Below are 14,169 nucleotides of genomic sequence, written 5' to 3' on the forward strand. Positions count from 1 at the left end.
ACACCACAGACACCTCTAAGAGCTTGGAGCACAACTGATTATACGTTGGGTTTTCAACACACTGATGTGTTTACTGATTGATGTGCTGATGTGATTTCATTAAAAGATAAATCGTGCATAATCGTGTTAATGTCCAGCAAATGAATTCTCTGTTAATCTGTTGAAGTTCACGTCGCCTGTTTGAGGTCGTTGTTAAAAAGTAAATGTGCACATCAGTGAGATGAGAGCTTAAAGGTGGCTGTCTCAGAGCTTTTTTTGGACCAAACGAACCAAGCTGGAGATGTGAAAGCGCTCTTAGACAACCTGCACATGTGCAGAGATAGGAGTGGTTGCTTTAAGGTCCTCGGCACATTGGATATAACAGGATGTCTCATGATAAACAGTTTACAGCATCAAGAAGTTGTTGCAGTTTCAAATGTAGCTATTCATATTCAACAGGAAAGCACACTCTCTCTTTTTTTTTTTTTTCTCCCCCGAGGTAATAAAAAATATGAAACATCTTTAGGCAGTAAGAAGCAAAGTCATACCTACTGTTTGTTTTTTTTTAAAACAAATGTATTAACCAGGTCAGTGCTGTGGCTCTGAGGCCAGAGGCTATGTAAATAGAGACACTGTATTTTTCCAGGTTCCTGTTAGACAAGAAAATGCAGAGTCCTTTCCTCCTCCGCATCAGTGGAATGTTTCATCACTTCTTTTGTTACTGTTGGCATTAAATTACTGTTTAAAGAAAGTGTTTTGATGAAGCGGATGATGAAATCCTTAATAACCGCCTCTGTCTAAAGACAGACGTGCAGACGGCAGTGGTTGCCCAATCAGAAGGTAGAAAGAAAGCACTGAAATGAAAAAGGTCACGCAGCAGGAGGAGGAGGAGGATATAGAAAGGAAAAAGTTTTGATAGCTTGTATAAAAGTGGACTGAAAAAAGCAAGACTGTTTTAAATCAAAGCCATTGACCTTCACATTCAAAACTGGAAAAATTCCTCTTGAATTAATCCTTATTTACCTCATACTGGGCCCTGCTGCAGGCCCTGAGTCCTTCATCTCTCTGAAACAAGCCGTTTTAATTTTTCCTCCCTTTAAACCAACTTTCTTCTGATTGGCGGCTCCTTGAAAACAGAAGATTTCATTGGCTGTTGGGGCTCTGACCTCATTATTTGAAATTTTTGGCCATATTTAATATGAGCATCCACATCTGGCAAGGTGTTTTTATGACAGAGGAGGAAAAGCATAATGGAAAAGCATTTAAAGACTTAATACTTGAAACACGGTTTCAAATTAGCATTCAGCACTGATTTGAACCCCCTCTTTGATGGAGCTCTGAACTGTGACACAGTGCTGTGTAGTAGAAGTGAAAGCAGGGCTAAAAGCCTGATAGGACAGGTTACTTCAGGAAGCCTTGTCCACTGTTTTCCTGAGTGCTGCGTGTGGTTACAGAAAACTCACGAGGCACAACTAACCCAGAGTCTGAATGTGGAGCACTGACCCAGTCTGTGTATGGTTCACCTTACATGCCCTCAGTAACTCTGTTGTGGCTAATCTAACACAGTCTCTCCCTCTGCCCCTCCCAATCACCCCCCCCCCACACACACACCCTCTCTCTGTGTGCTACCCCTCCCTCCCCTCTCAGCTGTTGGCCACGTTTCTGATCCAGTTTGAGAGGTTACGCGGGGTCCAGTCCTCAGGGGTCCTCTTCATCTTCTGGTTGCTGTGTTTGCTGTGTGCCATCGTGCCTTTCCGCTCCAAGATCCTACAAGCCTCCAGCCAGGTGAGAACACGGCCTTGCCCTCAAATACCTTTTATTTGTCTGCCGTCATCTCGCCTGCTGCCCTTTCATCTTCACCCCTCAGCATCTCCCTCAGAATGTCGTCTCTGCCTCCTTCTGCTTTTCTCATCTCGTTCCTTACTTTCTCCCCTCCTCTCCTGCTTCTCTTCATCCGTGTTGCCGTCCCTCCTGTCTTAGGAGTTGTTTTGGAGTTTACAGTGAGTGGATGCTCTGGCAGGGGTTAGATCAGGACACCGCTAAGCAGAGACGGAATACTTGGCCTGTTGTTCCCAGTGTACTTATCTCACCTCCAGTGTGTGCTGCACACCAGCAGAGCTGCAGCTCACGGCAAACAAACCTCACAGGCAGCAACACAAAATGTTCATGGAGCTGAGATGGAGACACACACACACACACACACACACACACACACACACACACACACACACACACACACACACACAGATCATCATGGAGAAATATGGAAGGGAATGTAAAATATGCACCGAGTGATCAAAACACATGCATGAGCATTGGTACAGTACAGTTGTTTGTAAACACCGCTGACCCAGTAATTCTGAGAATTATGGTTTTAATAAGAGTTCAGCTCTAATCTGCTGGACTTACACGACCTCCCATTAGAGAGGAAATTGATTAGTGACCCATTAAAGTTCTCTACTACAAAGGCTGGAAAATGCTGTTTTTACTCAAAGACTCGTATCCGATTGTTAAGATTTAATTTAGATTCCAAATCGCAAGTAACCAGAAAAGTAGTGCATGTGATGAGGAATGGTGCCATTTATCTGAGCTTATGTAGTGTTATTATCTTGTACATAAAGATGAGTTTGTGACTGAGGGGCAAAGTTGCTCCTGGTAAAAATCCAGACTCAGCATATTGTAGCATATTTCAGCCCATCTAACCAACACGTTTGGTTCATTCTTGCTTTATTTTGAAGTAAAGCTCTGATGAGCTCGCTGTTCATTACTTTCTCAGCTCCAAGTAGCAGACAGACACTGCCAGCACATACTTAGTGAGAACAGTGGACGGTTTAGCTGCTGTAAAGCCAGATGTTTCCTTTGTAGGTACCAAAAATGGAGCTAAAAGCAAAATCTGACACTGCAGGCTGAGCTGCATTAATATTAACAGCGTTGCCTAATTTGAAAATAGACTACATAGTTTAATGCTTCTGACTCGGATTATATTTTCATATGTGTATATTCTTTATTTTTAATGGTTGACTAAATATTATTGTGAAATGTGCCTTTATGACTGTGGAGACTGTTTATCTTGTAGGCTGAAAAATAAGTAAATTAAATGTATAATTGGTATATTTGTTTTTTCTGTTATAAAAATGTCAGAGGCTGTATGAAACTGGACGTAATGATGGGATTACAGTCAATAATCAGAGTAAGGCTTACCCCAGTTAGGTTGTTGACGTGAGTTCATATTCACATTTTTATGTGTGCAGTGTAATCAGATTTATGGCTAAACGTGGCCCCCTGTGACCCTCGAGGTTCTTTCTCATCTTTCTTTCACGGTGCCGGGATCGACCTCTCGTGATAGCTGCAGCGTAGGTTCCAAGCGGCAAATACAAATTCGCTGGGCCCTATAGGCAAATGTAGCACATGAATGCTGACATTCAGCAAACGGCTGCATTTATACCTTTCTGAAGGCTCTTGGTTCATACCTTTTCTCTCCAGCCTGCAGGTGTGCCTGTTTTTGCAGATTAGTGGCTCTTGTGATGCTTTCTCCTCTGTGTGGGTGTTTAGTGCTGAAATGAATGGATGTAGTGTTCTGTTATCTTTGCATTTCCAAAAAGAGCCTAAAGCCATGTGGGATGGTCTGTCCTTTGTCATTGTGAGCATGTCAGCATGAGGTTAGCATTTAGTTCAATGAGCCTGCTAATGTTTAGTAGGTAGTAGTATTATAGTTATTGTAAACACATTCAATAAAATGTTCTGTCATTCATAAGTCAAAACGTTATTGTAGGCAAACATGGTCACATCCATGATTCCTGACACCCACACACTTTTATCTTCCTTCTGGATGAACTGGATTAGATCAGCACATGGTGGGGCTATTATTATTATTATTATTATTATTATTATTACTACATGTTTCTTTTTTGCCACAATTATTGCGAGGAGTAAATCTGATATTGTGAGCCTTCAGTTTCAGCCTTGATTTGTGCAGGGGCCTCATTTTAAAGGCACACTGAAAACATAATGGAAGAAAAGTTTCCTGTGCATGATGCACAACGCCTGATTTCCCCTTTATGGAAGCCCACTGTTTGACCTGTAATGCTTGCAGCTACTGTCCCAACTAACTTCCTGCATTTGGTGTCCCTTTGTTTATTTCTTGTTTTCCATTTCAGAGCGAAGCCAACGATAAGCTGCGATTCACCACGTTCTACTTATACTTCGCCCTGGTGGTCTGTGAGTTCATCCTCTGCTGCTTCAATGAGAAACCCCCTCTCTTCTCCAGCGCCGTCACCGACCCTGTGAGTCACGGGTGTTGCTGCACAGTCGGCTCACGACCTGTGGAGCATGTTTGTGTTTTCCTGCTCACATTGTAAAGTCAGTGTTCTGAGCAGCTGGAAGTCTGAGGATGCTCCGGGGCAGCTCTGTGGTTGTTAAAGAGGGACACACACACACACACACACACACACACACACACACACACACACACACACACACACACACACACACACACACACACACACAGGGGATTCAGTTGTTACTGGCTGCTCACAGAAGCATGTCCTCCGTATCCTCAGTTAACCTCCCTGGCCTCCTGTTATGCACATTTTCCTTTTTCTTTTCCCCAGAATTCCTGCCCTGAAGCTACCGCGGGTTTTCTCTCTAGGATCACATTTTGGTGGTTCACAAGGTAGGCTACCACTGCTCTGTGCCACCAAACCACCTTCCACACACCCACAGTTTGTTGTACGCACTACAGACGTTCACTGAGGGCTCTGAGGGCTTTGTTTCTCCAGCTTTACACTCTGATGTTCATTTTTGTAGTTCTGTGAATCGAGTAGTGCACACTGTTGTGTGAAATATTCAGTTTGGGTTTTTGTTCCCCAAGATGGAATAGCCCTCAATTCTTGACTCAAGGACATTATGAAGAGTTTTAGGATAATTTAAATAAACAGGATAATTTATTTGCACTGGTTTCACTGTGAATCACTGATATATGATCCAGCTTTCTGAGCCAGGATCAGACCGATATCCCAGCTAAATATCTGCTCGTGTGTCACTAATGTGTCACAGGTAAATGAAAATTACCTGTTTGGAGTCCACGATTCTCCACCGGTCAGATGAGATTTTTGTCTAATTTTCACATCTATGTAGTTATTTGCTTTGGTAATACGTAAATCTAAGTTAATTATAAACCACATTAACATTCCTTCTGTGTATGGAGCTTCAGCACCATATTACCTTTCAGGTAATCGCGCCCCTTCTCACTCAGCATAACAGTGCAGTATAATTAGTTACAGTTACTAGTTACTTTTTTCACAGTAATTGAGTTTGATTCTTTGTGCTGCATATAAGATATAAATGAAGGTCACATTTCCTTTAATCTTTTAATGCACGCATGCTGCAGCTATATTCTTTAGTGTTGCTGAGCCTCCACTTTATCTCAAAGTTAGATGATTTGTTCACTCACTTTATTGGTTACATCTTATCAGTTTGTTCATAACGTTTGAAGAAAAGAGGAAGGCTGCTGGCTCATTTGCTCCACAAATCACCGTTTAACCAAACCTGTCACTGAAGAGTTTCTCTGCTCATTATACAGCATGATGATTATTTATTTTATAATATGTAAAATTACACAGTTCAGAGTTTCTGAGGTCTCACATTACAGGTTTATTTTTACATTGACATGCAGAAAGACTGCGGATTCATGCCTCTGTTACTGTGGAAAAAGTGAAACTGTGTAACTATGTTTGAGATGCTGTTTTTCTCAGGGAGGCACGGCCTCTTGTTTGTCTTTGCACTGAAAGCCAGTCTCCCCACTTGTGCCAGAAAAACAGGCCGATTTCCGGTGAAATTCAATCCAGTTGTACTTAATGGTGATTAGCTAATTCAGGAAACTCAATTAAGTACTTTTGAGGAGACCATTTATTACTAAGATGACTCTGAGATAAAGAATTTTAGTGTTGGATGTTAGTGAGGACAGAAGAAACCAAACAGAAAAAGCTTAATTCTGATGACTAAAGGCTCATTTGTTTTCAGTTACAGTTATTTGTTAGTGATGCTAAAACGTACCAGACTGAATTAAGCTGCTGCTTCTCTTTCACAGTTTGGCCATGAAAGGCTACAAAATGCCGCTGGAGGCCAAAGACCTGTGGTCCCTGAACACGCGTGACAGCTCCAAAGTCATGGTGCCCAGGCTCCTCAGAGAGTGGGAGAAGGAGCAGGCCAAGGCAAAGAGGTACAACAAATGTTTGTTCCCCCCGTGCTGTTAAACAGACCAGCTTAACACAGCTTTTCCAAACATCCTAATTTTATTTCGGATGCTTACATTATTTTACTTTGCACACAGAAAGAAAATTATTTCGAAATTATTAGCTGCCTTGATGCTAATAGTCAGTAGTGGCGGCGACCCAGACACAGTTTTGCTGCTGCCTGTTCGAAGGTTTCTTTCAGAATCTTCTCATATCCTCTTTTCTTCATGATTCCTTCCACCTTGATGAGATTCCCAGTTCTAAACACACTGAAGCGTCCCCACAGCATAGTTATCCCACCGCCGTGTTTCACTGTGGCGACGGTGTTATTTGGGTTGTACGCCTCTCCCTTCTTTCTCCAAACATAAGCAGCATCTCTATGGCCACAGAGCTCCAGCTTCATCTCATCTGACCAAAGGACTTGCTTCCAGTGTACAGAATCTTTCTGCGGGTTGTCCGAGCTTGAAGGGAGTCTCTTCTGCAAAAGAGTTTTTCTTGGTCTGCAACCTCACGGTCCATTACTGCGCAAAGGTTCCAGCGATGCTCTTCTTTGAGACTGCAATTCGCGACTCAACATTATGGAAGCGCTTTGGGATCATCTTAACAAACAACGGAACAAAAGGCAGGCAACATGCAAAGAAGAGTTTTAGAGCAGCCTTCAGGAAGTCTGGAGAATTATTCCTGAAGACTAAAGAAATGACAAGAAATCTTACCTAAGAGAGTTCAGGCTGTGTTGAAGAATAAAGGCAGTCTTATCAAATACTTTCAAGACTTTCAAGACTGTTAGAATTGTACAAACTCTTGTCTTTGTCTTATAAGCTGTATTTTCGTGTATGTTTGCACACGTTTCAATAAGCTGCTGCACCTATTTCCCCTTTGTCCTAGAAAATATAAAGAAATGAGGGGTGGCTCTTGACTTTTGCACTGCATTGTAGCAGTATTGTGTGAATCAAGCTGTAGTTGAAAATAAATTGCACGTGACCAGGATAACTAAGTAGAAGATGTTTGAGAGCGTGCCAGCCTACATGAATGTGTTTCTGTCCAAACTGGGACCAGTTAAACGGCCCTGATCTGATGACTGGAGAGGCCTGATGCTAGAATCAGCGGCCCGGCAATGCTATGGTTTTAAATATTCCACTGGAAGTCGAGCAAGCAAAGGAAGAACACAGATGACGTACTTTCGCCAGCTGCTAACCCCCCCGTGATAGTCCTGAGCCAAATGAGGACAGAACAGAACAACAAGTGCTTTAAGTTCTACTTAAGGCCCAGAAAGGCGTATGATGGAGGAAAATTATTAAGAAAGCGCAGTCTCAGCCCCCACTATGACCTCTCAATTATGCTGAAAATGTAGCAGAATTAATGGCAGCACCGTTGAATTAGCCTGCATTAGATTTCCACACATATACCTAATAAAGTGACCAGTTGGTGTAAACCTGCTGAATAAGAGTTGCCATTCAGACAGCAGAGAAGTGTTTCCTCTGATTCATATAATATAAATGAGCTATAACTGAATGTTGCCCTGGGTGCGGACTTTAATAAATGTGCCCTTCCTCTTCCTCAGACTAGTAAAGGGAGGGGTTGTCGTCTTAGAGGGTACGGCTTCTTTTGTGTGGTTGTGTGCGCTCAAGCGTAAGTTCATTTCTTTTTGCACAAAGGAAACCACAAGCAAGTTTTTTTTTTTTTTTTTTTTTTTACCTCAGCAGTATATCGACTTCTTCTTCTGCTGCTACACTGTTTTCCCTTTTATGAAACTCCACACACAGATTACAGTAACAACTCCCCCGCAGAGCATCTGCAGACATGCGACACGCACCGTGACATTAGAAAAGGAAGCAGCTTGTTTGTAGTGATGAAGCTGTGATGTGTCATGGGATATCTCGGGCTCGTGAGGGTTAAATCCTGCTCAGAATATTAAGCAAGTTGCATTCTATTGTGTGTTCAGTTGCCTCCCAGCTGGGGATGGAAATTCAACTGTTGTACTGCTTTAGCAAAAAAAAAAAAAAGGGGGGGGGGGTTAAGCAATTTCACAAGCAAACACACTTGACAACTCTGCTGAACTCTGACCTCTGTCAGGCTGCTTCCTCCGTCTGTGCCACAGTTTTCCTGTCACACTCTGTGTTCTTCTTGTGAAATGATCGGGAACGCTTTTTCAGCAGTGGTCTATAAACCTGTTTAACCGCTGGCTTCCTGAGCTACGGTCTCCCTTTTCTTCACTGCTGTAATCGGACTCCCGTGCTTTAAGTTTCTATTACACTTTCTGTGATATACTGAATAAACATCCTGCATTATGCATTACTCCCTGAGGTCACGATGGGCAAATTAATGCCATTATTATAACAGCTACAACAACACTTCGAAGGGTCCGATCTTGCAGAAGGAATCTGAAGTGTGATGGTTTATGTGATATAATTTAGAGCTAAAACAGTGTACAGTAATCAGCCACTGAACACTGGCAGTTGAACCCATAATGTAATTCATCAACTATAGTAAATTACTGTCAGTGATTTATTGCTTTTCTGGGATGTTTTTATTACATTTCCAGTGAACTAGTATCAACTGTTCATTGTACTTTACATTTAAGCCGAATCAGTTAATGGGTTACCTCTCCATAACCTGTGTTACAATCTCTCTCCTTCTTTCCCACCCCAAACACCCAAATCCTCCCTCCTACAGTGAAGAGAGTCTGCCCAGTCAGGCTATGTACTCCAAGCCTCCGCCATCGACCACCAACCACGTCTCAGGAGGAGGAGGAGGAGGAGGAGGTGAAAGCAGCCCAGAAGAAGTAGAGGTGCTGCTGTCCAGTCAGAAAGTTACCCACCAGCCATCCTTCCTTCGCGCCCTCATCAAGACCTTTGGACCCTACTTTCTGATTGGCTCAGGCTACAAGCTCCTGCAGGATGCCATCACCTTTGTCAACCCTCAGCTCCTCAAGTAAAGCCAGTGATTCCACTTTACTGTTGTGTACTTTCTTTACTACAACACACAAACTACTACCATTGTTCCAGTGTTGTGGAGGAGCACTTCCAGGACAGATTTTTGCGTGCCGTGTTTGTGTGTTTGCATTTTGGTCTGTTTTATTCCGAGTATGTTCCCTGTCTTTACGTCTTTATTTAAAGACGCACGCTGTCCTTGTGCAGGATGCAAACTAATTATGCAAATATATTTGCTCTTCATGCTTTTAATACCCCAGGATGGAAATTTAGTGATAAGGTTTTCTCAGAAAGGCTCTTATCTCTGTGTAGATAAGGTATCAGAGATGGCTCCCCATATAGTTCTCCTGTATATGTTTCATGGGCTTCATGTCTGAACATTGCCTGTTAGCACTTAGCTCACATCAGTTATCAGTGCTACGGGGTAAAAAAAAAAGAAAGGCAGATTTTTGTATTATACTCACGTAATTCTGGACTAACTTTCTAATCATTCCAAAGCAGTAATATTGTTAAAGCTCCAGCTAATGAAGATGAATCCCAGGATTTACTACGATGCTTTAAATGTGAAATTAAAAACTCATTTTGTACGATTTTAGGAACATAATGCAGCCCGATGAAGACTAATAACCAAACCACTGATTAAAGTACAGTTTGCCACACACTGACATATTGAAGAGGACTGTTTTATCCCTCATGCTCACTGGCAGCAATCTGCTGCTACAACAGGACATGCCTGCTATTCCAGCTGGTATTTAAGCTGCCTTTACACACTGTAACCACCCATGCAAGGAGCAGACAGCTGGCAGCTTAAGTGTATCTGAGGTTAAACAGGTATAACCGTTAACCCTTCCAGTATGAGAAGTTAGACAAAGTGAGTTTCTGATAGTATGTGAAGCTGTAAAGCTGCTATGCTAAGCTAAGTGACGTGTCCTGAGCCACTAACTCAAAAGGATAAAAAATTAAGCAGCGTGAGGCTGTTTTAGCTACGTAGCATGCTAAAACCATGCTGAGCTCAGGCTGGCATGCCACCCCACTTAAGCAATCAGAAAAGCCTGCATGTGATAAAGAACTGTGCAAGAGAATGAAGTGAAATGCATAAAAAGCTAAAACAGGCGTAAGTGTTTGTACAGTTTTGATTTCACTGAGATTTTGAGGCACGTGACTCACCTTGAGGGCAAATATGAGCACGCTTTGAATGAGAAGCTTAGGGGGGTGGGGGGGTTGTGACCTTGGTCACCCTAAGACTCGTGAGCCTTACGATTTCTGTGTTTTCATAACGGTGTCAATAGCACGTTAGAGGACGGCTGATTAAAAAAAATGCAGCATGTTTGATTTGGATAACAGGCGAACAAAAATGAGATTAGAGTCACGGGAACTCCCGTGCTGACAGACTCACACCCCGAGACAACAATCTGTGCCAGTGCTAACACTGGTTTGTGAACGCGCCGCTACTTTTTAATGTGGTGCTGGAGGTCAGCAGTTCTCACAGGTGTTGTAGTCAGAAGTAATGTTTTAAGGTCATGGTTGGAGAATCTGTACAGTCCAACCTGTGAGATAGCTGGATACTATTGTGCTAAGTGACACTAGCATTTAGCAGCGTGTGCCTGTGTGTAAAGAGGATAAAGGGCTCACGCAGTGTTTCCACACTATAAACAGCTTAGTTCAGTTTTCCCTTCTTCACCTTCACAGGCTGCTCATCTGGTTCATTAAAGCGAAAGATGTTCCTAATTGGTGGGGGTACACACTGGCCTGCCTCATGTTCTTCACGGCCCTGCTGCAGACCCTCATACTCCATCATCACTTTCAGTACTGTTTTGTCACGGGCATGAATGTGCGCACTGCTGTCATAGGAGCTATCTACAGGAAGGTACGCAAGAAAGAGTTGCATTCCAGTTTTCTGAGGGGGATATTGAATGCTTCACAGAAAATATTTTTTTTGTGGTGTTAAGAAGAGTTTGGTCCCCTCATCATTTTTTTTTTTTTTTGCAGTCACTTGTGATAACGAACGCCGCCAAACGTTCATCTACTGTGGGAGAGGTAGTCAACCTGATGGCTGTGGATGCGCAGAGGTTCATGGACCTAACCACCTTCCTCAACATGCTGTGGTCCGCTCCTCTTCAGATTATGCTGGCGCTGTATTTCCTCTGGCAGGTACATGCTCAGACTGTATATGGATAACAGGGGGTCTTCTCCTCAGGCCAAGCAGAGTTTATTTCACAGAAGGTAGTCTATGCTGAAACTGTGCTTTGGGGATAGTGGTGGGAACAGTTGCAGTAGGACAGGCTGGACTCAGCAGCACCCCAGTACCCAATACAAAGCCCAGGGGAAAAAAAAGAAGCCAATAGGTTTAGGAAGGGATCCGAGCAGGGGTGGAGGAAACCCACGTGAGCAGGATGGATAGGATGCGACTCGATGGGAGCAGGCAGTGGACTGGAAGGTTGAGCCGCACTGGATCAAGTTCTTTATTCAGTCAGTCTACAGTGACCTCACCAGCCCAACCACATCCTCCTTTGTGCTAGGGAAGAAGATCATTAGAACACAGCCCGGGACTGAGAGCTGAAGGTCGACCTGAGGAGACAGCTCAAACTCTGAGACACCATAACCATGATCAGGCCCAGCCTGATGTGGTTCTTGTGTCAGAGCGAATGATGGAAGCTGGTCAGGCTGGGATTGACTGTGCTCTGAGAGGAAGAGGGGCCAAGTACGAGGAGCTTGCAGGCAGTTGTCTAAGTAGGGGATGGAAGAGTTGGCTGCAGAGGTTTTGCCAGCCACTCCACTCAAGCTGCTGGGTATCAGGGGACTGCACAGCAAGAGAGCCATCAGGGGCACATCGGCGATGCTGCTGAGAAAGCATCAAGGTGGCACACGAGCAGGGGGCTGATCGCCCCTGGCTGGGTGAGGGTGTATGATGATGAAACACCCGATGACTCCAGGTTAATCACTGATGTGTTCAGGTTGCACTGTAGGATGTCTCGAAATCATCAGCACAGCACTTTATTACAGAGGATTTCACAATCTGAGTCCTTCATATGAAACGATCATAAACTGTTTTTCCCTCCATATTTGAGGAACACGCAGAGAGCTTATTGTTAGTCACACATTAGTCATTTAAATTTTTTTGTTTGGGTTTCCTGTATCACTCAGTAATGTGGAACCTCGTATGATTTATTGATAATGCTGTTTTTAACTTCACTGTAAATTTTTACATCTGACCTCATTTACATCATTTTTTAAAACCTGTGCTAATAATTCAGCCGCAGCAAAAAGCCGACTCTGGTTTATTTTACAGATCCTCGGCCCGTCTGTGCTGGCCGGGGTGGCCGTTATGGTCATGCTGATCCCGTTTAACGCTTTCATTGCCATGAAGACCCGAGCCTATCAGGTATGAACAATCAAACTACGGCTAATGAATATGGGATGTAGAATAACAAAGGATGTGGATAGAATTTGGCTCCTTAGTGTAACAAGTTAACGCTCACCGGTTTGATCCCGGGAGGAGACACGAATCTCTGTGGCTGCATCGAGCATCTAGAATACATGTGAATAAAGGAGCAGCTGAAAGGAGCTTTATCGACATATCTTTGATTTTAATTTCTCTTTATGAATTATTTTTGCTGACTTGTGAGTTAATTAGATAATTAGTTTTGATTATTTCTGTAATTTTTAACATTTTTCAATATTTCAATAAAGAAATCAGAGTCTTGGTTGGTTAATCTTGGATCATTTACAGATACGTTGCCTTTGCCCACTTGTTCTCTCGTTTTTTCCGAGCTAAGCGAGTTTTCTGAGTCTAAAAGCAGCCGGTGCTGCTGTCATCCTCAGGTGGAGCAGATGCAGCACAAAGATGCTCGTATCAAGCTGATGAACGAGATCCTGAACGGCATCAAAGTCCTCAAGCTGTACGCGTGGGAGAACTCCTTCAAGGACAAAGTCCTGGCCATTCGGCAGAAGGAGCTCAACGTGCTCCGCAAGACCGCCTACCTGGGAGCGCTGTCCACCATGGCCTGGACCAGCGCACCTTTCCTGGTAGGTTTCACCCACACGTCACAGCAAATCCAAACAGAATGAAACCATGTTCATATATGACACTTTATAAAGATGTCAGCGTTAGCACCGCTCTTTGTCCGTTATGGCTTGTTAGAAGAAGCTTTGCTGCCTTCAGAGTGTCAAAGGAGCTTTATCTGAAATTATTTTGAGATGTGGTGATAAAGAGCCCCTTTGTGTCGAAGCCGTGGCAGGAAAATAATATTGGGGTCAATTCTGGAAATCAGATTTTAATGACTTTACTGGCTGGAAGCTGCTGTATTTTAACATGACTTTCATTTCCAACTTGTACAAGAATGACTCATGTTGGCATTATTGGCATTAAGAATTAAGGGTTTGGGCCTTAATATGAAAATAATCAGATTGAGATTATCTGCAGACACAGTCACACTGACCACATGTGTTTATTTTGTGTTACAGTTTAATTCTTCTAAACATTAAAGCTACAAAATGGCATCATCGAAGTTTGGAAAGCAGTCTGAATATGTTTAATTACCAAAAAGCTCTGAATGAAACCCACAATGACTGATTATTGTTGGGGCCAGCAGAAACTATAATGAGCGCTACATTATTAATATTGGCTTTCAGTTGCAAACAAGCAGCACATGCGGAGCAAGAAGAGTGTCATTTTGAGACAAAGTTCCTCTAGAAGTGACTCAGCAGTCATCTTTGTTCACTGGGTTAACGAGGCCAGGCCTCTAAAGGAAGGCGAAGACAACATAAAGACAGCACGTATAGATTAAAATCTGAGAAGTTAAAAAGTTATGAAAAGTTTCCCCAAAATAAGGTTTCAGACAACTCATATTTGAGTGATTTATTAGCGCGACACAATAATGTAGCTCGGTGTCCAGGCTCTGAGCTCGTCACTCCCTCCACATACGCTACAAGTGGATGAGAAACCATCGACCTGGAGTCTGCAGGTGGGTGTTGGGATGGTGCAGAGCAGCAGCTATCAAAGCGAGATTATTGTAGCTTATTGTGAT

At 43.1% G+C, this 14,169-nt stretch overlaps 1 protein-coding gene across 1 annotated transcript in view; it reads left to right on the forward strand.

Moving 5' to 3' along the window:
* Positions 1-14,169, forward strand: part of abcc3 (ATP-binding cassette, sub-family C (CFTR/MRP), member 3) — a 48,740-nt gene that overhangs the window by 16,835 nt on the left and 17,736 nt on the right. The window contains 9 exon segments of the mRNA XM_030754814.1: positions 1,627-1,764; positions 4,137-4,262; positions 4,590-4,651; positions 6,068-6,199; positions 8,886-9,143; positions 10,832-11,009; positions 11,132-11,293; positions 12,432-12,524; positions 12,965-13,168. Coding sequence (XP_030610674.1) covers positions 1,627-1,764; positions 4,137-4,262; positions 4,590-4,651; positions 6,068-6,199; positions 8,886-9,143; positions 10,832-11,009; positions 11,132-11,293; positions 12,432-12,524; positions 12,965-13,168 — 1,353 coding nt within the window.

Source organism: Archocentrus centrarchus, chromosome 19 (genome assembly GCF_007364275.1).
Source record: "Archocentrus centrarchus isolate MPI-CPG fArcCen1 chromosome 19, fArcCen1, whole genome shotgun sequence".
Lineage (NCBI taxonomy): Eukaryota > Metazoa > Chordata > Actinopteri > Cichliformes > Cichlidae > Archocentrus > Archocentrus centrarchus.